Raw genomic sequence first — 27,859 nt, 5'->3', positions numbered from 1 at the left:
AACGCCACGGGCTCCTGCACAGCCGGGAGTCTGTTTGAAGAGTCCTGCCCCTCCCCCAACCTGGGTGGGCAGACTCACTCTCATATATTTTTTAAAAAAATTAAATCTTGAAAAGAAAGGAAAACTTTTTTTTTTTTTTAACAGTTGGTGAACTGGAATTAGGATGCAGACAAGGTCCTGAGATTCCTTCACCAGATCTCCCACAGGGTTAAGTAATTTTGAGTTCTTGAGGGCCTTATCAAATCAGAGAACCTAATGGCAGTGACAGCAGTGGGCAGTTGCCAAGCCGAGATTTGCTCCCCAAAGCAGTGTCCCTTCCATGCCCCCCAGGCTGAGCACTGTGCATTTCCAACTACTTGTTACCTTCAAATTCTCAAGTCTCAATTTTTCCACCACTCCCATCTCCAAAATAAGCTGGCTGAATGCAGTAGTCTCTAGGTGTTATTTTAGCGTCCAAGGTCTTCCCAGTGGTTCTTCCAAGTAGGAGCCAGTGGATTAGATAGCTGATAAACACTCTGGATCTAAGATCAGTGGTTCTCAAAGGAGGCTGCACATTGGAATCAACTGAAGAGCTTTAAAAGCTGCTAATGTCTGGGTCTGCCACCCGGAAATTCGAATGTAATCAGGCTAGGTTGCGGCCTGGGCACGAGTAGTTTTTTAAAAGTCACCCAGGTGACCCTGACGCGCAGCCGTGGAAGAGAGCCACCGAGGAGCCCACCTGACTTCCTAAACCAGCTCCAAGGGTTAACCCGGAGCCGGCGGGGCGGGGGCGGGGCCTCGAGAGCTGGGCGGGGCGGGAGAGGAAACCCCGCGGGAGAGTCCCGGTCACCGCGGCCAGCGCGCTTGGCTGTTGCAGAAGCGGGCGGAAACGCCTCCGTTTTACAAAACAAAGCGGAGAAGCGGGAGGCGTGCGCGGTCTGCGGGGCGCTGACCTCGGCGGGGGGCCCTCCGGTCCGGGCGTTTCGGCACCTTTGGGTGGTGATGGAGAGAGGCCTGGAGAGCTGCGGGCGCTCGGAGTCCAACGGCCTCCGGGCGCCTCCCATCACCGCGGCCGTGGACCTGCAGAGCCGCGTGCAGGAGACCCTGGACCTGCTGTCCCCGCAGGAGCTGAGCTACTTCCGCATCTTCCTCAAGTCTGTGGATGAGGAGCCGCGCGTGACCCCCTTGCGGCTGGAGCTGGCGGGCAACAGCAAGGAAAGGCTGGCGGGTCTCCTGGTGCAGCACTACTGCGAGCCCGCCTCCGCGTCGCGCGTCCTCGTCAAGGTGCTGCAGCAGCTCCGCCGCGCCGACCTGCTCCGCCGCTGGCAGGGCGCCGGGGACGCCGACGACCGGGGTGAGCTGGGGGCGGCCAGGTACCCGGGCTGCGGGCGGGGCCTGGTGAGCCGGGGGTACTGGGGATGGGGGGCCCGGCCCGCGTAAGCGCGGGGTTTGGCCCGGCTGCCCCCGGGGTTCCGGGCTTGGCTCGGGAACGGGACGCCCGGTTTGACTAGGGTGGAGAGCGAAGAGCCGGCGGGCGCCCTGGGACCCGGTGACGCGCGGCGGGAAGTGGGAGCTGGGGGGCGGGGGGGCGAGGGGGCAAGCAGCCCCGAGAGTCGCGGTTCCCGAGCGCGGAATGCGAATGACCCATCGAAGAGCAGCCATCAGGGTCTACCAGCACATTTTGGGGTGGGCTCAGAGATCAGATCGACTCAGCAGGCCTGAGATGCTTTGTTAACATGTACCTTCAAGAGATGATGATGTGGGAGGTTTCCAAATGATGTAGCGAGCAGCGCGGTATTGGAATTCCCGCTGTAGCATCTCCAGGGCATGAGTGGGGCGAAGGGCTCCTGTTCTCGCGCACCATGGGACTATTTGCCATTAATCCCAGGAAGATGTGGCTTATGGTCAAGAAATGCAGTATCTAACAGGTTAAGGGAGGGGGTTTCTCCCTCCAGATTTAATAAACATATGCACACTTAAGTGCGTGTGAGACAGAGAAAGCAGCACTTACATGGGAGCCATCGATGTAGACACTAAAATACACCGTGGGTGACTGCCATTAGCGTGCTTACGATCTGACTGAGCTTTGAGGTGTGTTACCGTTACTGGTGGTGTTTATATTTGTAATGAGCGGATCACAACGGTGACGGCTCACCGAACACCCGCCGTGGCAAGTGGGCAGCCTGCCCGCCCGGAGGAGGCTTGGCTCTCCCTGCTTTTCGTCACCTGTACCAGCCCCATCACTCGAGCACTTCAGGTGTTCTCAGTTCTTTAGGCTTTGAGTCTCTCTTACTATTGGCAAAGTGGGTTGTTTTTTTTTCCAGAATCATCCAGACTACGCAAGATTATGGCTGTGCACTGTTGGATGCACCCAATAAATATTTGAATTAAATGCTAAGAGATTATGTTAAATTTTAAAAAAACAACAACTAGTTCCCTTTATTACGTCTTGCTCTCCTCTTCAGGAAGTACAAGTGCAGTAATGTCAAGCAATTACACCTTGTCCTTTTTATTGATTGCCTGTCTTTCTGCCCTTGCACCTAACTGGGTCTAAGGGAGGTCTTTTTTAGGTTTCTAGCCTTGTATGAGTTTGAAAGTTTCATAATCCAAGGAACCTGTTCTAAAGTGAGGTTGAAGCCTGCTGGACCTGAAAGCCTAAGAGACAACAGAATTCCCTGGGAAGAGCTTCCTGTAAACAGGAATGACAGTGGATTGATTGAAAAGGGGGAAAAAAAAATGTGGAAAAAATAATGCAGTCATGCCCTTTTTCTGTTTTATTCTCTTTCCATGAAAATTCATTCAGAGATTCCAAGAAAGATTCCAAAGAGAAGCTATGATTGTGTGGATGGCGAACTGGTAAATATTTTTGCTCTTTCTCCAGCACTACACACTGGTTTGGAATGAGGGTACTTAGCCATTTTAGCTGACATTGGAATATTTTTTATGCTGCTCTTGTTGGTTAAATGAAATTATCTGTATGGTTGTCTCAGGTGGTCAGATCTCAGTGCTTTCTGTTATGATTGTGAAAGATAAACATGAGCCATTTAAAACCATCTGCCTTCATTAGCCAAACAAGGTATACACTGCTGTTATTTCTGTTTTATAAATCAGGATAAATGAGGCACTGGGGGTTCGAGGATAACAGGCTGTGTGGCCTTGGATGGATGGCTATTTAAATTGCTGATTGTAGGGTTTGTTTGCTTATTTTAAGTTTTATGATGTAAATTTTCAGCAAATACTAAAATAGAATAGAAAGACAAATCTCTCAAACTCCAGCCCGATATACTAATGACCTTGCTTCAACAAATTAGTAACTTAGAGCCAATCTTGTTTTGCCTGGTTCCTGGCCCCATTATTTTAAAGCAAATCCAAATAACCTATCACATTCATCTACAGATACCTTAGTATGAACCTCTAAATCTTTAGTATGAGAAAGAGGTTGGTTCAAAACAACTGCAGTACCGTTATTCTACCTAAAAACAACTTCCTTAGTGTGTGCAAAGATGCAGTTGGAATTCAGATTTCATGGATTGGGTCCTGTCTTTTGCAGGTGTTTTTTGTTGTTGTTTTGTTTTGTTTTTTAATTTTTATTTATTTTAAAAATTTCTTTCCATTGTTCCAGAATTCAGATGTGTTGTTTGAATCAGGATGTGGACTCATACAAAGTCAACACAATTATTATAGCCTATTGCTTTGGTGTCTTAAGGCTCTTAGCTTAGGATACTTCTCCTCTTAGCTTAGGATACTTTTCTTATTGTTTACTTATTGAAGAAAGCAGGTTGTCTGTAGAATGTCCCCTATTCTAGATTTGGATGACTACAGCCCTGTGTGGTCATTTACTCTACTCCTCTGTCTGCTATGTTTCCTTAAAGGGATAGTGATAACTATACATAGGCATTTAAAATTGAGATTGGCCTATTAGTCCTAGTGCAGGGAAGATATTTGAAAAAAGGATAAGTCTAGTCACGCCTCCCCGCACCCTCCTTCCATGACTAATAAGAGACAGTCCCTGTTGCAGCTCTGATCTGAACTGGGAAACCTCACCATTGATCCTAAAAGAAATTCATTATTTCATATCGTGATGTGTTTGGATTTCTGAGTTTCATTTGATTTAAATGTTTTTGGCTTTCTTGGAAAATAGGACTGTTATGACTTGAGAGGCAAGCGGAAGGCTTTCGTCATGTGCGTGGAGAAGAACAGACCTGGGGCTCACCGGGACATCTGTCTAATGGAGGAGTGGCTTGGCCAGTGCCGGTTTGAGCACACACAGTGCATCGATCCTAATAAAATGGTAAAATTAAAAACAAAAATGAAAAAATGTAACTTATAATTTTCCTTTATTTTATTTTATTTTATTTTTTAAAATTGGGTTTTGGAGGGGCACCTGGGTGGCTTAGTCAGTTAAGCATCTCACTCTTGGTTTCCACTCAGGGTCCTACGTCTGACTCCATGCTCGGTGGGGGAGTCTGCTTTAGGATTTCTCTCCCTTCTCACTGCCCCTCCCTCTGCTCATGTTCTGTCTCTCTCAAATAAATAAATAAATCTAAAAAAAAATAAAAATACTGGGTTTTAACTCCTGGCAAGAACCAGGGCTTGCTGAGCAATCCCATGAATGTCTTCATAAACTTCCTGATGCTTTTGTAATCTTAAGTGTGTGATACCCTGTCTCCACTTCCAGTCAAGCAGGGACCTCTTGGGCTCCAGTCTTGGCTAGGGCTGGCTAGGGCTACGCAGTTGAAGAGGGAAGGGGACCCAAGAAGGCATTCTTTTTTTTTTTTAATTTTTTATTTTTTATAAACCTATATTTTTATCCCCAGGGGTACAGGTCTGTGCTAAGAAGGCATTCTAAGCAAGATGGGCAAGGAGGCCCAAGGACAGGGCGTGAGTCTGGAGTAGGCAATTTCCAGAGCCTTTGGGAGCAGGAAAGACCTAGAAATCCCTTTGAGAAGTCACCAGGAGGCTGGTTTCTTGCATTCTAGCAGTGTGGGTCCTTGCAGGATTCACGTGGAACCTGGAAGAGGTGTAGAGAGGGAGTTGATAATCCTGGGAGGAATTGCATTGTGACCTAACTAGATGATACTGAAAAAATAATGTGGAAGAGCCGTGGTGGGAACTTTTGAACCCTAGCTTAGTCTTGACCTAGACCTAGCCTTTTTTAGGGGTAGTAACATAGGAAAGCCCTTCCTAGATCCCAGGAGTCTCTGCTAATGAATGTCAAGGAACAGCACAGCAGGGGCTTCGGATTCCACGTAGATTGCCTGAGCGGGAATCCTGTCTCTTCCTAGTTCTCTTAAATCTGGTTCTCATGGGGCGGGCCTGATTTTTCCCCCTTATTTGGCCATGTGTAAAGACATTTCTGGTTGTCTCACCTGGAGGGTACTGCTGGCCTCTAGTGGGGGAAGAGCCCCCTCAGCAAAGAATTTTCTGGCTCCAGAAGTCCATAATGCCGTAGTTTTCAGGAGCCCTGTCAGAAATTGACTACTTTTCTCTCCCGGAATCGGGGTTGATGAGAGTGACTTGTCTTGGAGGGCTATGGTGATAATGAATGAGCTGTGTCAAAATGCGCAGAAGAGCAACTGCCCAGTAAGCTTTGATTTTATCATAGTTTCAGAGGTAAAAATAGACTCTTTCACTTTCCCCAAGGATTGTACCAGAATCTCTTACATATTGCATGGTTTTGAATCAGATGACAGATACTGCCAATGTTCCTTTCGTTTATTCTCTTAGGGGGCTCCAGTGGCTGCTTTTCCTGCATCCTGGCAACGTTTAGTTTATTTGTAAATATTAGCAGTTTTACTGGCAAAGTATTTCATTGTTCTTAGTTTCATTTTCCAGATTATTAATTTGGTTAGACATCTTTTGGCCCTTATTTTCCTTCTATAAATGGTTCTGTTTCCTTTGCCCTTTTTCCTACTGGGTCATCTTTTTCCTGCTTTTAGAGTTATTTTTCTGGACTTTATTCATTTACAAAATGTAGTACAAATATTTTTCTCTTGTCTCTGTTACTTGTCTTTGGATTTTTGTTGTTGTCTTAAGTTGTATAGAAGTCTTTTAAAATTTTTTTGTGAGTAAACATGTCAATCTTTCTTGGCGGCTTTTTGGTTTTGGTGTCTTGATCAAATCCCATGCCTTCCCAACTTAAAAAATGTTTAAATTATTTTTATGTACTATTTGTATAATTTAAGGTTTCCTTTCTAAGTCTCTGGAATTTTATTTTTTTGCTAACTGCGTGGTAAGAGGCTTTGCCATATGTCCAGATGGATAGTCAGCTGTCTCAGCATCTACTGAATGATGTGTCCTTCCCCCACATATTTGAAACTCCACCTTTATTGTGAAATAAAGTCCTGTATACAATTTGATTGGTTTCTAGAATCTAAAATATTCCATTCATATATTTGTTTATACTTCTGCCATTAAATCACAGTTTCACTCACTGTGATTTTTTTCTTTTTTTTTTTTTTTAAGACATTTTGATGTCTGATATGACCTAGACCTCCTTTTTTATCCCCCTCCTTTTTGACTTCTGAATATTCTTGACACTTCCTGAACATCATCTGTTCTCTGTGAGCTTGAGAATAATCTGGTTAAATTCCCCTGAAATCCTTTGGGAGTTTGATTGCCATGACATGGAATAGAGATTCATTTGGAGAGAATTGGCAAATTAATAGTATTAACAGAAGCATGGGCTTGTCATGGTGTATGTTGCCTCTTCCCTAAAGCTTTCCTTTTCTTCATTTAGGTAATGTGTGTTTCTTAGGCTTATTCCTAGGTATTGTCCTTGTTTGGGTGTGACCATGAACGGGACCCCCTTTTCGTTATGTGGTTTAAGTGATTGTTGCCAGGGCATCTGGGTACCTCAGTTAAGTGTCTGCCTTCAGCTCAGGTCATGATCTCAGGGTCCTGGGATCAAGTCCCACATGCGGCTCCCTGCTCACCGAGCAGTCTGCTTCTTCCTCTGCCCCTCCCCCTGCTCATGCTTGCTCTCTGTAGTCTCTCTCTCAAATAAATAAGATCTTTAAAAAACATTAAAAAATTAATCGTTGTTACCAGGTAACTGGTCGGGGGAAGCGTTAGATCTTTATGAGTTAATCTTGTGTCTGGTCAGATGTCTGGTCGCTAGTTCCAGTATTGGTTGATTATTTTATATTTCTAGATAGTCAGATAGTCATGGTATTTGTAAGTAATGAATTTTAGCTCTTTATTTCCCATATTTAGACTTCGTTTTAAATATTCTTGATGTAAATTCAATTTAATTAACATACAGTGTATCACTAGTTTCAGAGGTAGAGGTCAGTGATTCATCAGTTGCACGTAACACCCAGTGCTCATTACATCCGGTGCCCTCCTTAATGCCCATCACCCAGCTACCTCATCCCTCCACCAACCTCCCTCCAGCAACCCCCAGTTTATTTCCTATGATTAAGAGTCTTTTTTGGTTTGCCGCCCTCTGTTTTTATCTCATTTTTCCTTCCCTTCCCCTATTTTCATCTGTTTCATTTGTTAAATTCCACTTCTGAGTGAAATCATGTGATACTTCTTTTTCTGACTGACTTATTTAGTGTATAATACTCTAGTTCCATCTATGTCCTCGCAAATGGCAAGATTTCATTCTTTTTGATGGCTAAGTAATACTCCATCACACACATATATCACATCATCTTTATCCTTTCATCTGTTGATGGCCATCGGGCTCTTTCCATAGTTTGGCCATTGTGGACATTGCTGCTATAAACATTGGAGCGTATGTGCCCCTTTGGATCACTGAGTTTGTATCCTTTGGATAAATATGTAGTAGTGCAATTGCTGGGTCATAAAGTAGTTCTATTTTTAACTTTTAGAGGACCCTCCACACTGTTCTCCAGAGTGGCTGCCCAGTTTGCATTCCCACCAACAGTGTAAGAGGGTTCCCTTTTCTCTGTATCCTCACCAACATCTTTTGTTTCCTGAATGGTTAATTTTAGCCATTCTGACAAGTGTGAGATGGACTTCATTTAACTTTTACTCACTTTATTGAAGCGAGGAGCTGGGATCTTGGCTATGAGGGGCATGGGAGCAGTGGTAGCAGTCATTCCTGCCTTGCTTCTCTCTCTGGGGGGCTTGGTTCTGATGAAGTCTCCCCATAAGTTCTGGCAGGTGTATATTATTGGTAGACACTTCCATTCCCTTCCATTTCTAGCTTTTTGAGGGCATTAGTTTTAGAGAATAACAACTTTTATATGTTAAAACAAGCTAATGATATAAAATCTATATACACTAGCCTGTTGGAGAGCTGTCATTTTGTTGTATTTTGTGGTAGAGAATTGGAAATGCCCCAATTCTGTCAAAAAAGAACCAGCGGCACAAGAAGAAATCAACTGAAAGGGAAACAAGTTAAGGAAGTGGTGTTTATCTCATACTAATCCTGTTTCAGTTGTGATTTCTTTTCATATTTGCTATGTCTTCAGATTGCCTAGGAAAGGGGCTGTCTCTGGCATTTCTGGTTTTTCTTACCTCTAGTTCTTTTGAATATGTTAACCTATTTTACAGGAGTTAATTGAGAAAATAAGATCATTTCGTGATGGACTCAATGAAAGTAAAGATGATGTTGGCTGTTGCCTTGTTACCCTTATGTCCCACGGAGAGAAAGGCTTTATTAAAATGGAAGATGGTGAAAAAGTCAGCCTAGAGGACATTTTTGAAATGTTTAATAATAAAAATTGTCCAGCACTACAGGAGAAGCCAAAGATCTTTATCATCCAGGCCTGCAGAGGAGGTAAGTGAAGACTTCTTTGTGACAGTCATGTTTCTAAGAAATTCTCATCCGGATGATTACGAAAAGAAAAAGAAGTTCAAAATATTTGTTTTTGTTTTTAAAGATTTTATTTATTTATTTGATAGAGAGAGACACAGTGAGAGAGGGAACTCAAGCAGAGGAAGTGGGAGAGGGAGAAGCAGGCTTTCCACGAAGCAGGGAGCCCGATGCGGGGCTCGATTCCAAGACCCTGTGATCATGACCTGAGCTGAAGGCAGACGCTTAATGACCGAGCCACCCAGGCGCCCCTATTTGTTTCTTTAAAATCAGAGGCCCCTCAGCTGATGTGACTTTAGTCGTGTAGTGTAGTAGGGCCTTTCGGCTGGGAGGAAGGGATAGAAGGGGAGCTTGGGCTGAGGAAGGGTTTAAGTCCCTCACATCATTAGTGGGGGCAGGGGACCTCATGTCAGAGAGAGATGTGTGCAGTTTCCAAGGGCCATCCCACCATCCATGGGTTGCCAGGTGGCCTGTGGGGCTGACATCCAATCTCTGTAGCTTCTGTGGATATTTCTGTCTCTTGTGGAGATACAAGCTCATTGGGACTTGGAGTGAGGGCTCCTGGTATCTGTGGTGTATTACTGTAGTTTGTCCTTTTGTTCTTCAACAAACAGAGAAAAGAGACAGCGGTGTCGAGACAGACGATGAACCCATGGAGTCTGATGACGTAGCTGAGAAGAGGAGGCTGCCCACCTTCAGTGATTATTTCATCATCTATCCCACCCAGGCAGGTGAGACATGAGGGTAGATGACAGTGACACGCACTTTTCTTTCAGAAAGTCTGGGTCATGCATATCTTTTTTTTTTAATTTATAAATTATCAGTGCTTTACAAATTGACATGTATAAGGAGAATTCTTCACGTACCCATCTCTCTTTACACATGTTCTCACTTTTCAGAGATGACAGGTTGACATCTTACTGTCCATTTCTTCTGGGAAGGTATGACCCTCTGAGCAAAGGATCACATGGTAAATAAGATCATTGGCTTTCCTGTGAAAAAGGTCTTGGCCCCAAAGCTAGTTCTGCCATTTGCTATGTTGGAGAACTTCAGTATTTTTTTATCTCTAGATATATCAGTTTCTTCATGTAAAGTGGGAATGATGGAATTTACTTATGTCATTGAGATGTTATGGAAATTGAGTTATATAGCCGCAGACATGCTTATCATAATAACTAGCATAATAAATCCAAAAATGGAAATTAGCTACTGTTATTACTAATACATTATGCTAATAATATTATAATCATCATTACTTCATTACTAATACTATTATTATTAATAATAAGGTAAGGTCCAAAAGAATCTTGTGTGTGAAGAGCCATCCCTTCACTTGGTGCACTTGGAGGAGAGTTAGAATTAAGAGGTCAAGGACATTTCTTTCGCTGGCCTTTATTTTTTTTTTTTTAAGTCATCTCTACACCCAACATGGGGCTTGAACTCACAACCTGGAGATCAGGTGTCACATACTCTACCAACTAAGCCAGCCAGATGACCCCCTTTAAATGTTTTTTTTTTTTTTTTTTTTAAAGATTTTATTTATTTATTTGACAGGCAGAGATCACAAGTAGGCAGAGAGGCAGGCAGAGAGAAAGAGGAAAAAGCAGGCTCCCCGTGGAGCAGAGAGCCCGATGTGGGGATCGATCCCAGGACCCTGGGATCATGACTTGAGCCGAAGGCAGAGGCTTTAACCCACTGAGCCACCCAGGAGCCCCCTTTAAATGTTTTTATCTTAACTTCTTTCAAGAGGATTAAGGCAATTTATAAAAATGTATATGGAGTGGGACGCCTGGGTGGCTCAGTGGATTAAGCCACTGCCTTAGGCTCAGGTTATGATCCCAGGGTCCTGGGATTGAGTCCCGCATCGGGCTCTCTGCTCAGTGGCGAGCCTGCTTCCCCTTCTCTCTTTGCCTGACTCTCTGCCTACTTGTGATCTCTCTCTCTCTCTCAAATAAAATAAATAAAATCTTAAAAAAAAGAAAATGTATATGGAGGGTGCCTGAGTGGCTCAGTTGTTAGGCAGCTGCCTTCAGCTCAGGTCACGATCCCAGGGTCTCAGGATCAAGCCCCACTCCGGCTCCCTGCTCAGCGGGAAGCCTGCTTCTCCCTCTCCCCCTCTTGTGTTCCCTCTCTCTCTGTTTCTCTGTCTCTCAAATAAATAAATATCTTTTTTAAAAAATGCATATGGACTTCAAGATAAATTGTAGTGAAGAAATGTAAACAAAGCAACATAGGAGTACAACTTAAAATGAAACATACTTAGTGGTAAGATGTGAAAAACAGCCCCATTAAAGTGAGATGTAAGATTTCACTCCTTGGTTATTTACCCAAGAGAGATGAAAGCACGTTGCCTCCCAGAGACTGGCACACAGATGTCTATAGCAGCCTTATTTGAAGTCATCAAAGACTAGAAACAGCCCGGATGACCATCGAACATATTGTGGTATGCCATACATGTACTAAAAGAAATGAGCTGCTGATGCCAACCAACCACAGAATTTATATGGAGCAGTTAAAGGCCAAGGTGAGGAACTTCATGTTCCAGTTTTATTGAATGTGTGCATTTTATGACTGTGTGCTGGGCTCTGTGTGTTTAAGGACTAGAGACACAGTATTGAATAGAAGAACTAAATACCTCCCCCTCCTCAGAACTTATGTGCTAGTTGGAGACAGACAATAAACATCGAGAAACTACATATTGTGCTACTTTATGATCCCATTTGTATAAAGTTCAAAAACAGTCGAAACTGACCTGTGGTGTCAGAGGTCAGGATAGTGCTTGCCCTCCCGCGTGCCGTGTTTGTGGTGCTCAGGACCAGAGGGAGCAAGAAGGAGACTCCTGGAGTTCTGGCCCCATCTTGTTTCTTGATGAGGGCACCAGTTATAGGGAGTGTTCATTTTATGGAAATGTATTGAGCTGTTTTATATCCCTAAATATAAAACTTTTCAGTTTTCTGTGCGATGGTTACTTTTCAGTGGAATGTTTACTAGAAATAAAGTATGTTGCGTGACTATTGCTATGGAGAAAAATAATGCAGGGGCAAGGGATATAGGGAGTGTCCCAGGGCAGGAGTGGAGATTGCAGTTTTTTTGTTTTTGTTTTTTAAAGATCTTATTTATTTATTTGACAGATCACAAGTAGGCAGAGAATGAGGGGGAAGCAGTCTCCCTGCTGAGCAGAAAGTCTGATGCGGGGCTTGATCCCAGGACCCTCGGATCATGACCTGAGCTGAAGGCAAAGGCTTAACCCACTGAGCCACCCAGGCGCCCTAGAGATTGCAGTTTTAAAACAGATGTATATCTGGGAAGCTGATCGTTGTGTAGACACTTGGGGGACACGAGCAAGAGTGAGCTCTGCAGATGTTTGAGAGGTTTTGTGTTGTAAGCTATGAATACTTCATCATACAGCAGTATCAAAAACTCTGTGTATAGACAGAGAGACCACTGGGATAGAAGAGAACCTAGAGGCAGAACCAGATATGCAGGGAAAGTAGGTGACAAAAAAGCCATTGCTGATCCGGGTGGAATGGGCTGTTTGGTAAATAATGCCGGGAGAACTGGCTTCTCCGTGGGAGAAAAATAAAAATTTATTTTCACATTTCTTGGCCCAGGATTCATTACATCTTTAATCATGTGAAATGTCCAGTCAATCGATAGTAATGCCCCTTTTATCTCTGGTATTTGTGGCTTTCTTCTTTTACTCTTTATCAGTCTTGCCAGTGGTGTCTTCAGTTAAGAACCTGTCTTTACTTTTGTTAATCCCCTCTCATATCTGTTTTTGGTTTCGTTAATTTTGACTCTCGTTCCCATTGGTCTTCTTTTTGGGGGTGTTTATGCTACTCTTCTTTCCCCAGCTGTTTCAGCTTAGCTCATTGTTTTTGATCTTTTAAAAAAATAGAAGCATTTTTAGAGCTCTTATTCCTTCTGAGCACTGCTTTCACTCTGTCCTTCGCATTTTAACATGGAACATTTTTATCCTTCAGTTCTAAGAGTTCTTAGGTTTCCATTGTTCTTGTATGTGTTAGAACTATGTCTCTAAATTTCTGTGTTGGGATTTTAAAATTTGTCCTTTTGTTATTGACATCTGGTTCATTTGTGCGAGGAACTGAGAAAGAATATAGACTTCGATACTGATTTTTTTTTAAAGATTTTATTTATTTGAGAGAGAGAGAGCATGAGCAGGAGGCAGAGGGAGAACCAGACTTCCTGCTGAGCAGGGAGCCGAATGTGGACTTGATCCCAGGACCCTAGGATCATGACCTTAGCCGAAGGCAGACGCCCAGCCAACCGAGCCACCCAGGTGCCCCTACAATACGGATTTAAAATCTGTTGAGACTTGGGTTATGCCTTGGTCTTTAGTAAACTTTTTTTTTCCCTTAATTTTGAAGATTTAGTTATTTTTTAGGGAGAGAAAGTGAGAGTGTGTGTGCCTGGTTGGGGGCGGTGTGGGCAGAGGGAGAGAATTTTCAGACAGATTCCATGCTGAGCAGGGAGCTCAACGCAGGGCTCATCTCACAGACACTGAGATAAACCAAGAGTCGGACACTTAACTGACTGAGCCACCCAGGCACCCCTCTGGTAAACTTTTTTGATGGCATCTGGTATCTCCTAGATACTCTGTGTGTGCTTAATGAAGAATAAATGTTCTGCACTTGTTGAATGCAGGGCTCTAAATATTTCTATCAGTTAAGCATAATTGTGTTCAGTTGTTTTGTGTCTCCACTAAATTTGTCTCTTTGACCTGCCAGTATCAGAGATAAGCGTGTCCATACGTTATATTACTGATAGGCCTGTTTCTTCTGTAGTCCCAGTGGTTTTGCTTTATTTTGACACAACTTGAGTAGAGCCATACGATTTTAGAATTGTGGTGAAATATATAGAAGAAATAAGACAAAATGCTTTAAGCACTCTTTAGTGAATCTACTGTCCCAAGTAGTGCTTTTTTGTTTTTAAGATTTTATTTATTTATTTGACAGAAAGAAATCATAAGTATGCAGAGAGGCAGGCAGAGAGAGAGGGAAGCAGGCTCCCCACTAAGCAGAGAGCCCGATGCGGGGCTCGATCCCAGGACCCTGGGATCTGACCTGAGCGGAGAGCAGAAGGTTTAACCCACTGAGCCACCCAGGTGCCCCTAAGTAGTGCCTTTCTTGTGATATTGGCCTGGTGTACTGTTCAAACTGTTTTCTATTAACCTTTTTGCGCCTTTATGTTTTAAGTGGGTCTCTTTTAGATAGGATATAGCTGTTTTTTTTTTTTTAAGATTTTATTTATTTATTTGACAGAGAGAGATCACAAGTAGGCAGAGAGGCAGGCAGAGAGAGAGGAGGAAGCAGGCTCCCCACTGAGCAGAGACCCCCCCCCCATGGATGCGGGGCTTGATCCCAAAACCCCTGGGACCATGACCTCAGCTGAAGGCAGAGGCTTAACCCACTGAGCCACTCAGGCACCCCTGTTTTTTTTAAATTTAGTATGGTAAATTTTAAATGGTAAATTTTACTGGTAAATTAGGGCAATTTGTCTTTGTTACGACTATTGATGTATTTGCCCTTTTGCAATTTTGTTTTGTGCTATTTATTTTTCTTTTGCTTTATTTCCTTCCTTTATGGCCCTTGTGTTTGCTTGATTTTTTTTTTTAATTTATTTTTTATTTTTTTTTTAAAGATTTTATTTATTTATCAGAGAGAAATCACAAGCAGGCAGAGAGGCAGGCAGAGAGAGAGAGAGGAGGAAGCAGGCTCCCCGCAGAGCAGAGAGCCCGATGTGGGACTCGATCCCAGGACCCTGAGATCATGACCTGAGCCGAAGGCAGCGGCTTAACCCACTGAGCCACCCAGGCGCCCCTGTTTGCTTGATTTTTAGTTTAGTATGTTAGTCTAACATTTTTGTCCCCCCTACTGATCTGGAGGGTAGACATCCCATAATTCTTTTTCTCATGGTTCCTTCTGAAATTTTATACCTATGCAGTAGCCTAAAGTTAATTTTAAAAAAGCTTATTTTTACTCCCTGATGATTCAAGTAACCTTGAAATACTAATTCCGATTACCTTCTTCCACTCCACTCATTCCCATTACCTTTTCCCCCACCTAAGTCCTTGGGTTGCTTCTGTTGATTGTCCCTCATGGTGGCTTGTTTGTGTGTTTGAAGTCTTAGTTCATTTGTTGACTCTTCGTCTGTGGGACTCCTGAGAGCACGAATAGGAAATACTTTTCTTTAGGGAGGATTTTTATTCATGTGGACCACTGCAACTCTCTTTGGGATCACAGGCGAATGCAGGAATCTCTGGCTGAACTCCAGCATCTCCCGGGCACACCTTTAAGGCTTTCGTGCCCTCGCTAGAGGTGGTCCTAGTCCCTTGGACAGGGTGCAACTCTGCGTTTCATGTTTACTTTCTGCTTCGAGCTCAGGTTTCAGTTTCCTTGTTTGGAAGAATAGGAGCCTTGGAGATTTCCATGAATTCCCATCAGCCCAGGATAGCATTAAATGTTTTATTTTAATCAAGTTTTACATCTGGAGGAGCAAAGTGGAAAATTTGGAATATGTGTTAAAATCTTTCAGGGTTATCCACTTTTATTTCATCAGACAACACATAAATGGCCTGGCAGTATACGAGTATACTCGTATATATACCCCGAGTATACGTGGGGATTGGAGCAACAGGTACTTCCGTACACCACTGATGAGAGCAGATTAATCCTACCTGTTTGGAGAGCAATGTATGCTTCCTAGTAAAGTTAAAGACATGTTCATCCCATGACCCGACAGTTTCACATCTGCATATATACTTAATGCTGTGGTCCCCAAACTGGGGGGCCACAGTGAAGTCACACAGCTGTACTTAATTCTGGGAGTCAATAGCTGAAGGTTGTTTATGATTTCTACAATTAGATTATGCTGCATTCTTTAAGTGATACCCTATCTTGGGGGTACTAGGCTTTGGAGGGTTGCTGAGATTTAAAAGCAAGTACTTAGGTATTCTAGGTTGAAAAGCCATGCAGAGTCCAACAAGTGCATACATCACATTAGTAAGTAATTATGGTTCTTTAAGAATGAAATAAAAATATTACTTGTTTTTCAATTTGTGTGAGTTCTTTCACCCTGAGTGGCCAGTAAGTTATTTAGATAATAATACTGAGCTTAGACCTAACTGCTTGCATAAATGGAACTCTGAGATACATCTTTTGGTTTAGGAGCAATGCAAAAAAAGTTCCTAAGACACTAAGGGCACCATGAACTGAGAAAGTTTGGGAACCTCTGCATGGGGGAATCTTCTGCACATGTATATACATGAGATGAGATGACCAACTGCCCCAATTTGTCCAGAGATGGAGGGGTTTCTTGGATACTGGACCCAGTGTTAAAACTGTAAAGTGGATGAATGAGGGTGCATTAAGCACTCGAATCTGGGCACTTCTTTGAAATTGTTTATAGGAGGGAGAGTGAAGTGGCTGGAAAGCTAAAAACCACTAAAAGTGGTTTTTATTCATACTGTAGAAAGTACTGTACCCCAGTTGAAAAGAATCAGAGTGGAGAAGTTTTAAATGGAACAATGAATAAAGATAAGCCAGCTATAACAATACAGATTGTATGCCTTTAACATAAAGATTTGAAAACACAGTAATACAATCTGTTATGACTGAACATATAGTGGTAAAAGTATAAAAATATGGCACAAAGAACAGCCAACATCTTTGTAACAGGGACTGCTTCTGGTAGAGTACAGAAGGTAGCGAAGTGGGACAGAAGGTAATTGGGGAGAAATTTCAAAGGAAGATTCAGCTGTATTTCACCAGAAGAGAAGAGCTGGAACAGATAAAGCAAAATGTTTTCTGTTTGTTAAATCTGGGTGGTGGATGCATAGGCCTTCGGTGCACTATTCTGTGTTCTTATTTGTTATTTTTGAAGAGATGGGGGCTAAAGAAAGAAATTGGAAACTGTAGATACAGCAACTCTGATGCTATAAAGGGAGTTGAGAAATAGACAATCTGGATGGTGATGAGGGAGCAAAGTTTTTGTTGTAAAGATGGGCGGTACTGGTGCACAGCTGCTGAATGAATGATCCAGTAGAGAGGGGACTTTTTTTTTAAAGATTTTATTTATTTATTTGAGAGAGAGAAATAGAACACAAGTGGGGTTGGAGAGGGAGAAGCAGGCTCCCCTCTGAGCAGGGAGCCCAATGTGAGACCCGATCCCAGGACTCCAGGGTCATGACTTGAGCCCAAGGCAGATGCTTAACTGACTAAGCCACCCAGGCATCCCGAGGAGGGAGATTTTTAGGAGAGACTGCAGGAGCTGCAGCTGATAGAGCCGAAATTTTGAACTTAGGCATCATACATCTACAGGGGTTAAGTTAGGCTGATTTTTCAAATGGAAGAAAGAAGTTGCCCTTTTCCTCTGTGGGGAGTACTTCAGGAAGAGCAGATGTGAGGAGGAGGGGAAATCCAGAATTTGGAATGGTAATTAGCTGTCCCAGCAGACAGGCAAAGAAGGCAGTTGATTGTTTAAATCTGGAATCAAGTGAGTGAGCTGCATTGGAGAGAGAAGTGTGGGAGTCATCAGCTTGTAATGTTATTTAAAGCCATAGTCCTGGATGGGGTCATGGGTTTTGCACCAACATTTATAGAATGTCAGGATGGAGAAGAGTCAGCTATGGAGACTAAGGAGCACCCACTGACATGGGAGAAAACCAGGTGGGTGTGGTGTGCTGGAATCCTGTTGCAGGAAGTGTTTTAAGAAGAAGAGAGTAACAAATCAGGCCCTGCTGACAGGTCAAAAAAGGAGGTGGACACAGAATTCATTGGGCATTTTGACAAGAATAACTTGGGGTGTGGACAAAATTGTGGACCCAAAAGAGCAGAACTACAACTACATCGGATAAAAAGGATCAAACCCCAGAAATCAAGCCTTGAGTAAAAAAAGTCACAGTAGACTTGGCTTTGTGTTGCTTTTATTTTTTTTTTTTTAAAGTTCAAGGGAAAACACAATGTGGTGTTCAAAATAGTATGTAAAAGTATGTATGTATATGATAAAACTGACAGCGGTGTCTGTGTGGGAGGAGCACACAGGTGGGTGCGAATCTTCCTAATATGTGAGTCAGTGAGCAAAAGACCCAATACAACATTGAGTTTGGGCTATTAAGTGATAATTCCTAGGGAACACCATTAACCTGGAGAAGATGCTCGATTTATAAGAAGAAAGCAAACAATATTGAAGTACCTCTTTTTATCAGATTGGCAGAGATCAGAAAGTTTGAATGTATGCCATTGTTGAAGAGGTAAAGAATATACTTATTAATTCCTGGCAGGACTGTAAATTGATAGCATTTCTTTGGAGGACCACTTGGCATTGTCTAGCAAATAATGCAAATATAAATGCCAATATAATTATCTTCCAATTATTTAGTACATGTGTGAGTGACATGTGTGCAACGATATGCAGTGACATTGTTTATAATAGAACAACCTAAACATCTATCTATAGGGGACTAGTTAAATAAATTATGACAAATCATAGAGTAAATACTATTTAATCAAAGGAAGAAGCTCTTTATTGATGATGAGCAATCTCCGAGATGAACTGGCAAAAACAACAAAAATCAGGTCCCAGAACAGCATGTATAATATGCTGCTGAGATCAGGAGGAGGATGAGTGTACCCTCAAATATGTATGAGCTTCTTTGTACATGGTGTATATCTGGAAGGATACACAAGAAATGGATATATTGGTTTTCTTGGGCATGGGATGAGGAGAGAGAGAGGGACTTCTGCTGGATTCCTTTTGTAATTTAAATTTGAAACCATTTGTATTTGAGTCTTTTTTGTTTTTACTTTAATTTTTTTAAAATTTAAATTTTTAATTTTAAAGATTTTATTCATTTGTGACAGAAATAGAGAAGGAGAGAGAGCATGAGCAGAGGGAGAGGGAGAGGGTAAAGCAGAGTCCCTGCTGAGCAGGGAGCCCAGTGCAGGGCTAGAACCTGATGTGCGGTTCGATCCCGGGACCCTGAGATCATGACCTGAGCCAAAGTCAGACGCTTAAACATCTGAGCTACCCAGGCACCCCTTTTTCTTTGTTTTTAGTTTCCCTGTCTAAGTGAAATTATATGGCAATCTTTCTCTGTCTAGCTTATTTTACTTGGCATAATATTCTCTAGTCCATTCATGTTGTCACAGGTGGCAAGATTTCACTCTTTTTTTATAAATGGGTAATATTCTACTGTGTGTGCACATGAAAGATAAATATGTAAAGATACATATATGTGTGTGTATACATATGTATATCTATATACATACACGGTCTGTCGATGGGTGAATTGTGAGTCATTTGGATGTATTGTCCATTCAACAAATGGATTTAATCACCTCTTGGCCTTTTGGCTAAGATCATGTGGAAAAAAATAGATTTAAAACATTTTCGAGTTATTTTCTTTTATAATTGGAAGATTTCAGTAAAATTCAGGTTTCTGTCATCTTAGCTTAACAGAAACATTTATACCAGCTACCTGACCCCAGGGAGTCCTAGAGCTTGTCTCTCCTGCTTTGTGACAGAAGCATGTCATCTGTGGGAGAGAAACTGCAACAAGATTTCACCTGTTTATTGGCTATTTGTAGTTAGTCATGTGGTTGCCACTCATGTTCTATGGCCAGAGTTCTCTAAACAACTTTATTTTTTTAAAGATTTTATTGACTTGAGAGAGGGAGAGAGATCGTGAGCGGGGGTGGGGTGGGGGTGGATTGGTAGGGGGAGAAGCAGACTCAGGACCCTGGGATCACGACCTGAGCCAAAGAAGATGCTTAACTGACTGAGTCACCCAGGAGCCCCTCTAAACAACTTCATAATGCACATATCAAGAATCCCGGTCCTAATGATATTTTATTTGACCTTGTTTCGTAAATCTGTGGACATTTCCTAGCTTTCGACCAGAGTCTAAAGTTCTCCAATATCACTCATTAGACTCATTTTTTTGTGGCTGAGAATCTGTCCTGAGGCCTGACCTCATGGCCATGGACTTACGATCACTGATTATTTTCAAAGCAATGAGAATTTTATAATCTATCATTTGATAAGAGACTTGGCAGCTACTCTGATTGTTGTTTTCCTGACTTGCTCCTGATTCTTCAAAGGGGTTGAGACTGTGTTGGGTCAGAGGTTTTCAAATGTTATTTGCCATAACCCACAGGAAGAAATAGCTGTGGTGTTTCACCCAATCTAATGCCTTGATTGTTAAGACATATCATTATTTTGTATCCTTAAGAAACTACCAATTAATCTATGCCACAGAGGAGATTATACAGCACATCCAGATTTCAGATTGGTGGGAAAAAAAAACTTTGGTTTTAGAATTGATAAAACACATAATTCATTGTAGTCTACTATATATTTTATATAGAAGTACAAATATACATGTAACACTAGTTTTGTAAGTCATAGCTGCCCTTACTACATTTGAACCACTTTAATATTTTTTATCATACCCCATTTTATCCCATTATTTTTTTTAAAAGGCAGTTTCAATCTGCTAAATTGATTTCTTGACTGATTATTGAGCGACAGTGTGCAGCTTAAAGCTCACTGGACAGGATGGATTGTCAAGCTTTGTGATGAGGTGTTTCTGACTCAGATTTACTCTCAGAGGGACAATACTGAAATTCCTGTATAGTTCCCACGCTGAACAGATACATTCTGTGGACTTGTTTACAACGTCATGGAGGTGTAATTGAAGTATGAGCCGTATATACCCCACGTGTACCATTCGAACACATGGGAATATACATTCATGACACCATCACCATGATCAAGATCAGCAAAGACCTCTGTCACCCGCAAGTTTCCTCATGTTGAAATCTATCCCTGCCTCTGTCCCCATCCTTGGGTCACCACAGTTGTACTTCCTGTTACCACAGGTTAGATTACATCTTCTGGAATTTTATATAAGTAGAATTAGATATAGTTTTTTTTTTTTTAAGATTTTATTTATTTATTTGACAGACAGAGATTACAAGTAGGCAGAGAGGCAGGCAGAGAGAGAGGAGGAAGCAGGCTCCCTGCTGAGCAGAGAGGCCGATGTGGGGCTTGATCCCAGGATCCTGGGATCATGACCTGAGCCGAAGGCAGAGGCTTTAACCCACTGAGCCACCCAGGCGCCCCGTGAATTATATATAGTTATCTGTGTTTCCTGACTGCCTGTCTTCTTCCACTCAACCTAATGGTTTTGTGATTCATCCTTGTTGCTTTATCTATCAGTTCATTTCCTTTTATTTCTGACCAGTATTCAGCTGTGTGAATATAACACAATGTGTTCAGCCATTCACTGGGTGAACATTTGAGTTGTTTCTAGTTTTTGGTTATTAAAAGTAAAGGTGCTGTGAACACATGTATGGAAGTCTTTGGGCATGTGATTTCTGTTTTTCTTGGGTACATACCAAAAAGTGAAATGGTTGGTTCATACTGTAGGTCTATGTTGAGGTTTTTTGTTTTTTTGTTTTTTTTTTTTCTTCAAGATTTTATTTATTTATTTGTCAGGTAGAGAGAGAGAGAGAGAGAGAGAGAACACAAGCAGAGGGAGAAGCAGGCTCCCCACTGGTCAGGGAGCCAGATACAGGACTTGATCTTAGGACCCTGGGATCATGACCTTAGCTGAATGCAGATGCTTAACTGACTGAGCCACCCAGGTGCCCTGTGTTTGACTTTCAAAGAAACTGCCAAATTGAAGATGGTTTTTCAGAGTGGTTGCATCATTTACATTCCCGCCAGCAGTGTCAGAGAGTTCCAGTTGCTCCACATCCTCGTAATCAGTTGTCTTGAGCTGTTTTAAAAATTTCAGACAATCTGATGGGTGTGGAGTAGTATCGCCTTGGGGGTTTAATTTGCATTTCTTGGAGGACTGCCGATTATCTTTTCCTGTACATATTGGCCATTCATTTATCTTCTGTTGCTGAATGTCTGCTCATATCTTTTGCCCAATTATTTATTGGGTTGTCGGTTTTCTTGTTATTTTGTAAGAATTATGTATGTATTCTGGATACCAGTCCTTTGATATGTATGTACTACAGATATTTTTTCCCAGTCCGTGGCTGGCTTTTCATTTCCTTAATAACATCTTTCAAAAAACAAAAGTTTTGCGGTGTCTGGGGCGCTCAGATGGCTAAGCAACTACCCTTGGCTCAGGTCATGATCCCAGGATCCTGGGATTGAGTCCTGCATCACGCTCCTAGCTGAGCGGGGAGTCTGCTTCTCGCTCTCCTTCTCCCCATGCTTGGGCGCTCTCTCTCTCTCTCTCTCTCTCAAATGAATAAATAAAATTCGTTTTATTTATTTTTTATTTGTTTTTTAAAAACAAAAAACAGGGCGCCTGGGTGGCTCAGTGGGTTAAGCCGCTGCCTTCGGCTCAGGTCATGATCTCAGGGTCCTGGGATCGAGTCCCGCATCGGGCTCTCTGCTCAGCGGGGAGCCTGCTTCCCTCTCTCTCTCTCCCTGCCTGCCTCTCTGTCTACTTGTGATCTCTCTCTGTCAAATAAATAAATAAAATCTTTAAAAAAACAAAAACAAAAACAAAAAACAAAACTTTTTAATTCTGACAACATTCAATTAATCAGTTTTTTCTTGTTCTAGTTCATGCTTTTTGTGTTTTAAGAAACCTTTGCCTGTGTTGCAGTTGCAGAGATGTCCCCATGTTTTCTTCTGTTCCAACCTAGATTTATTAATTAGAGGGTAAAATTTGGGATTCCCATCAAATTTCCACACTAAACTGACATGTTTCATGTTTTTTAATCTAACTAATAATAAAAAAAATTTCACTAAACTTTTGAGGACCCCAAAATGAATTTTATATGGGTGTGTTTTAGGGATATTCAGCTTAAAATCCTAAAGCAAAAGTCAGACATTAGAAAAAAAAAATAGAGAAGAGAAAATGAAGTAAATATGGCAAAATGGTGATAACTGTTGAGTGTAGGGGATGATTATATGGGGAATTTGTTAAACTTTGCTTTCTTCCTTTGTGTATATTTGAAAAGCTTTATTTTAAAAATTCATATAAAAGAATTGCTCTCTTGAAGGTTTATGCACTCCTGGTCACAGGAGTCCCCTGGGAGGCTCAGGTGTTTCCCCTTTTCATGTCTGTGCTTCTGTATTCTCAGTTCAGAGCCATTTTCCAGGTTTAAATGCGGGTGAAAGACAAAGTTTGGTGCAAAGAGAGGAGGAAAATGGATGAAACATCTTGTGTTTGCTTTGTAGATCATGTTGCTTTACGGCACCCTCGCACTGGGTCCGTGATGATTGAAGCGATGTCTGCAGTCTTTAAACAGTATGGAAATAAGTGGCACATCGCTGACTTCTTCACCAAAGTAAGTAAATTCCAAGGGAGCACGTGCTCTGTTTGTCCTAATGGTAATGGCACTTGTTGAGAGCGTTTTCAGGAGAAGGTTGACTTTAGCCATGAAGACTTAAGAGATACTGAAAAGTTGCTTGGAAATGATGGGCTGATCATGAGTTTTGATGATGGCAGCATTCAGAAAAGTTGGCTGAGTCAACTGCTGAGGGAAATGGGTATTGACACTTTCTGTTCTTTGGCAATACGCGTACATCGGGTCTGAGGTGAGCTTTCAAGTTCCTGCCTGCTCTGTAGTCACCCTTGCAGTCAGCTTTGGCCTGACTCCACTCCCCTCGAAGGGGGAATCTTAGGACTTCTTCAAAGACCGATTCTAGCTCACATTTGTCTCCCCAGTTTATAGCCCATAGTACACATTTGTTGAATGAATGCCTGTGTGCCCAATAATGGTAGATTTATACACAAACCATAGTTTGGAGAATGGCCCAATTATTGTTGTTTATCATATCAGGATTAATGGGCAATTTTCTTCTCAATCAGAGAGTTTTACACCCAAAGAAAGCTAATTAGAAAAGACTGTAGATGACTACAGTAACGTGGGGTACCTGGGTGTCTCAGTTGGTTAAGCGTCTGCCTGTAGCTCAGGTCATGATCCTGGAGCCTCCGGATCAAGTTCCACATTGGGCTCCCCGGTCAGTGGGGACCCTGCTTCTCCCTCTGACCCTCTTCCCTTCTCATGCTCTCTCTGTCACTCTCTCTCTCTCAAATAAATAAAATATTTTTTAAAAAGAGAGTATAGTAACAAAGATGCTATTAACATCTATTATCTATTGCATGGCTCACTCCGGATCAGTTACTGTTCTCTGTGCTACACAGATACTAATCCCGTTTAAGCCTTCCAACACCCCTCAGGCAGTGTGGGATTTGTATCCACTGTGACAGATGGGGCCTGGTCAGTGGCCGAGCTGGCACTGCAGCCTGGGCAGGGTGCTTCTAGAGTTCATGCTCTAATCACAATTATGTATTAACTACTCTACTCTCCTCCAAGGTATGGTCACTATTTTTATTTCTTTAAAGTCAAAAGATTTATTGCTAATACTTTACCTATGATGCTTAATAGCTTTTAAAACTCCTTTTCGCCTCATTTGAGGTAAGACCTTGGGGGGAAACGTTATAGGGAGGGACCACAACAATTCTGACACTCATTTCACCTGTATTCCCAAATATCTTATGTTGCTTAGTTTCTCTAAGGATATAGTTTCTTTTCTTTCTTTCTTTCTTTTTTTTTTTTTTTTAAAGAATATAGTTTCCTGTCAGCTTCTCAGGAATATGTTATAATAAAGACAGATTTAACCAACTATAAATAGAAATTCATTTTAGCTAAAGCTAACTGAAAAATTGTGCTGACCAGTGTTCTTCAAGCCTTTACTGAACACCGTTTATTTTTATTTATTTTTAAAGATTTATTTATTTTTAAAGATTTTATTTATTCATTCGACAGAGAGATCACAAGTAGGCAGAGAGGGAGGCAGAGAGAGAGGAGGAAGCAGGCTCCCTGCTGTGCAGAGAGCCTGATGCAGGGCTCGATCCCAGGACCCTGAGATCATGACCGGAGCCGAAGGCAGAGGCTTAACCCACTGAACCACCCAGGCACCCCAAGATTGATTTATTTATTTGCGAGAGAGAGAGTTCATGGGAGGGGCAGAGGAAGAGGAGACAGAGAATCCTCAAGCAGACTCCTTTTTTTTTTTTTTAATTTTTATTTATTTATTTGACAGAGAGAAATCACAAGTAGTCGGAGAGGCAGGCAGAGAGAGAGAGGGAAGCAGGCTCCCCGCTGAGCAGAGAGCCCGATGCGGGACTCGATCCCAGGACCCTGAGATCATGACCTGGGCCGAAGGCAGCGGCTTAACCCACTGAGCCACCCAGGCGCCCCTCAAGCAGACTCCTTACAGAGGTGCGGCTCGATTCCCAGGACCCCAAGATCATGACCTGAGCTGAAACCAGCAGTTGGCCGCTTAACCAATTGAACCACCCACATGCCACCCTTCATTTTTAAAGCACTTGCTGAGTGGACAGTAGCAAGAAAAAAAAAATCCAGAAATGAGTGTGGTGTGGCCTTTGTATTAAAGGCACATGCAGCCTCGTTAGGTAGCAGATGATAAATGTACTTACAACCAACCCTGAGATTGTAGAGCTGTGGGATGCTTTGGACATAGCATAATCCAACCCTTTCATTTTACCACGTGTTCCCAAGGCTCAGAAAGGATTCATATCTTGCCTGCCATTATTCCAGGGCAAGTCGAGACCAAACCCTGCTCTGTGGACCTAAGTCTACTGGTTTTCTCATCTAGAGTGCTGCATTCCAAGCGCTTGGTGGGACATGCTCTTTCTAGTGCCATTTGCATCGCTTTCTGGAATGCATAGCATTCGGCCGTTTCTTTCTGTAGTGTTCACTAACAGCCTTTTGCTCAGTGCTTTAATCTCTCAGGTGACAGTTTGTGCTTTAATCTTTCAGGTGAATAATAGAGTGGTGCACACTGAATTTCATCTACATGAGGAACCAATTAAAGTATCACTCGTCATGGAATCAACTTTAACTAGATTTGTGTACTTCTGACATCCGGAAGATGAAAAACTAAGGACTGCTTTGTAACGGACTTTGTGAAGAGCTGAGAGCATTTGTAGCATTGTACTAATAGTTATCGTTTTGCATTATCACTGTCACCGGTTGTATTTCTCCAATTCGTCTTGCATATATACGGTATTTTTCTAAGATTGAACCATGCTTATTTGACACTTAGAAATAATTCGATTTCTTTTAAAAGATGCCTGTTTTTTGAAAATGTTTTTTCTGAACTATTATCAAACCTCAGGAGTCCAGCTACATTGTGGATCATTTTTATCATGTGCTTCCCTTACTGGTTACACCCCATCCTCCCCCACTTGGTGCTGGTGTTTGTCCTCATTTTCTTGTCTGTCTTCAAGAACTGGCTCGATATAGTCTTGACCTGTGTTTCTTCTGATTTCCTCCGTATTATTGTCTGTAGCCAGACTCGTCTCTTTTTGACTCCATAAGCCATTCTCTAATCTTACCTGGATGTTCTCATTTGCCCTCTGTGCCCTTGATGCCTCATATTTCTCCCTTTCCTCCACTCCCCAGCTTCCTCCCTGCTATGCAGTACCTTTGAACTACCATTTTTCCCTGCCTGGAACGCTCTGTTCTACCCCAGTCCATTTGGTCCTTCAGAGTTTGGCTCAAGCATACTTTGCACAGGGAAGCTTTTTGCAATGCCTCATGCTAGGTCAGCCTTTTCTGTGTGCTCTCGGACACCTTGCTTTTCTTCTGCAGCACTTAGCACCAACTGTACTTAAATGCTATGTAGTAGCCATTAAAGCTCTCTCCAGTTCAGTCATAAGCTGCAAGAGGCAGAGGCCATGTGTCTCATTCATTCCTGTGGCCCAGCTTCTGTCCATGCCTTAAGATACGCAGAAGCACTGTGATGAATGTTTACAGAATGACTGGTCTCTGTCTTTCAATTATTTTGTCCATTCCTCAGACCTCACCTCATTACCTGTGTACATCTAGCCACCTTCTAGTCATCCCCACCTGCTTGGATGTCCTGTGGCCACTTTAACTGAACAAGTTGGAAGTCAGCCTTACATTTCCCTTAAATCTCTTCATAAAACCCATCTCATTGTTAATAATTGACTCCCCACTGCCTGCAGAATATACTCAAATTCCCCTAGGAGAATATCCCAAGTCCTTCTCTGTCAGGCCTTAACCTATACTATTTGTACACTGCCTGGGTCTTGACCACACCAGGTGATTTGCTCTCCCTTCAATAATCCCCTCACAGAATCAGACTTGTGGATTACTCAATGTTAAATGAATGCTCTTGGCTATGTTATCATAATTCGTTCTCTCCTTTCCTACTGAAATGCCCTTTGTTCTCATTCTGTGCTTACCATGCATTCCTTAAGATGCAAATTGGGTCCCATCCCATTAGAAGGAAAACCTGTATGTAGACCAGTGATTTGAGAGTAATGAACTCTGGACTGAGTTTAAGTTCTCAGTGTAATTGTGTTCTAACTTCTGGTGTAACTTTGGACTATATTAAACCCGTTTCCACATCACAACAGGAGATCTGGCTTGGCTGAGAACTCATTCCACTGGACTTCAGTGAACTTTGGCTTCTTAATAAACTGTTCGTGAGTATCCTGCAGGTGTGGCTATTCCTGAAACTAGAGGTTCTTACTGGCAATTGCATGACTCTGGTGCCTGATTGAGGATACAGGTGTTTGGTGAAAATGCTCTGAAGATTGAGGGTCACAATGAGTGAAGCAACCCAGATCTCCAGGCCTGTCTCCATTTCAGGGACAATTGTGTCCTTTTCAGTTAATGTGATTTCTGAAGTATATATGTGTATGAGTGATTTTTTTAAACTTTTGAGTTTTGATATTTGATATGTAACTTTGCTTTTTTATAGAGCATTAAACTGTCACCTTGGTTCATAAAATATCTGGTGAGCCTTCTCTGTTCACTTGCATGCTGTGTGATCCTAGTATTCCTGGCAAAGGGGCTCATTCCTGGGGGACAGCAGTAGCATAGGGGCTTATTTCTGGGGGACAGCAGCAGCTGAACTAGGCAATAGCTCTTATTTCCTGAGAGAGGTTAAGTGACTTCTTCAGAGCACACCGTGTGGCAAAGCTGAGATTCTATTACATGAACAACTGCAAGACAAAAAGTGCCAAGTGAGAGGGGGAAG

General features: G+C 42.3%; 1 protein-coding gene across 1 annotated transcript; it reads left to right on the top strand.

Annotated features, from left to right (window-relative positions):
* The first annotated feature begins 369 nt into the window (after positions 1–369).
* LOC132011643 (caspase-14-like) lies at positions 370–27,612 on the top strand. The gene is made up of 7 exons (XM_059390508.1): positions 370–1,333; positions 2,783–2,835; positions 4,121–4,270; positions 8,506–8,731; positions 9,382–9,498; positions 22,997–23,106; positions 25,609–27,612. The coding sequence occupies exons 1-7, from the start codon at positions 982–984 to the stop codon at positions 25,708–25,710; spliced, it is 1,110 nt and encodes a 369-aa protein (XP_059246491.1). The 5' UTR covers positions 370–981; the 3' UTR covers positions 25,711–27,612.
* Positions 27,613–27,859: the final 247 nt, after the last annotated feature.

This window comes from Mustela nigripes, chromosome 2 (genome assembly GCF_022355385.1).
Source record: "Mustela nigripes isolate SB6536 chromosome 2, MUSNIG.SB6536, whole genome shotgun sequence".
NCBI classification, from domain to species: Eukaryota; Metazoa; Chordata; class Mammalia; order Carnivora; family Mustelidae; genus Mustela; species Mustela nigripes.
This window is presented reverse-complemented; position numbering and strand designations above follow the sequence as displayed.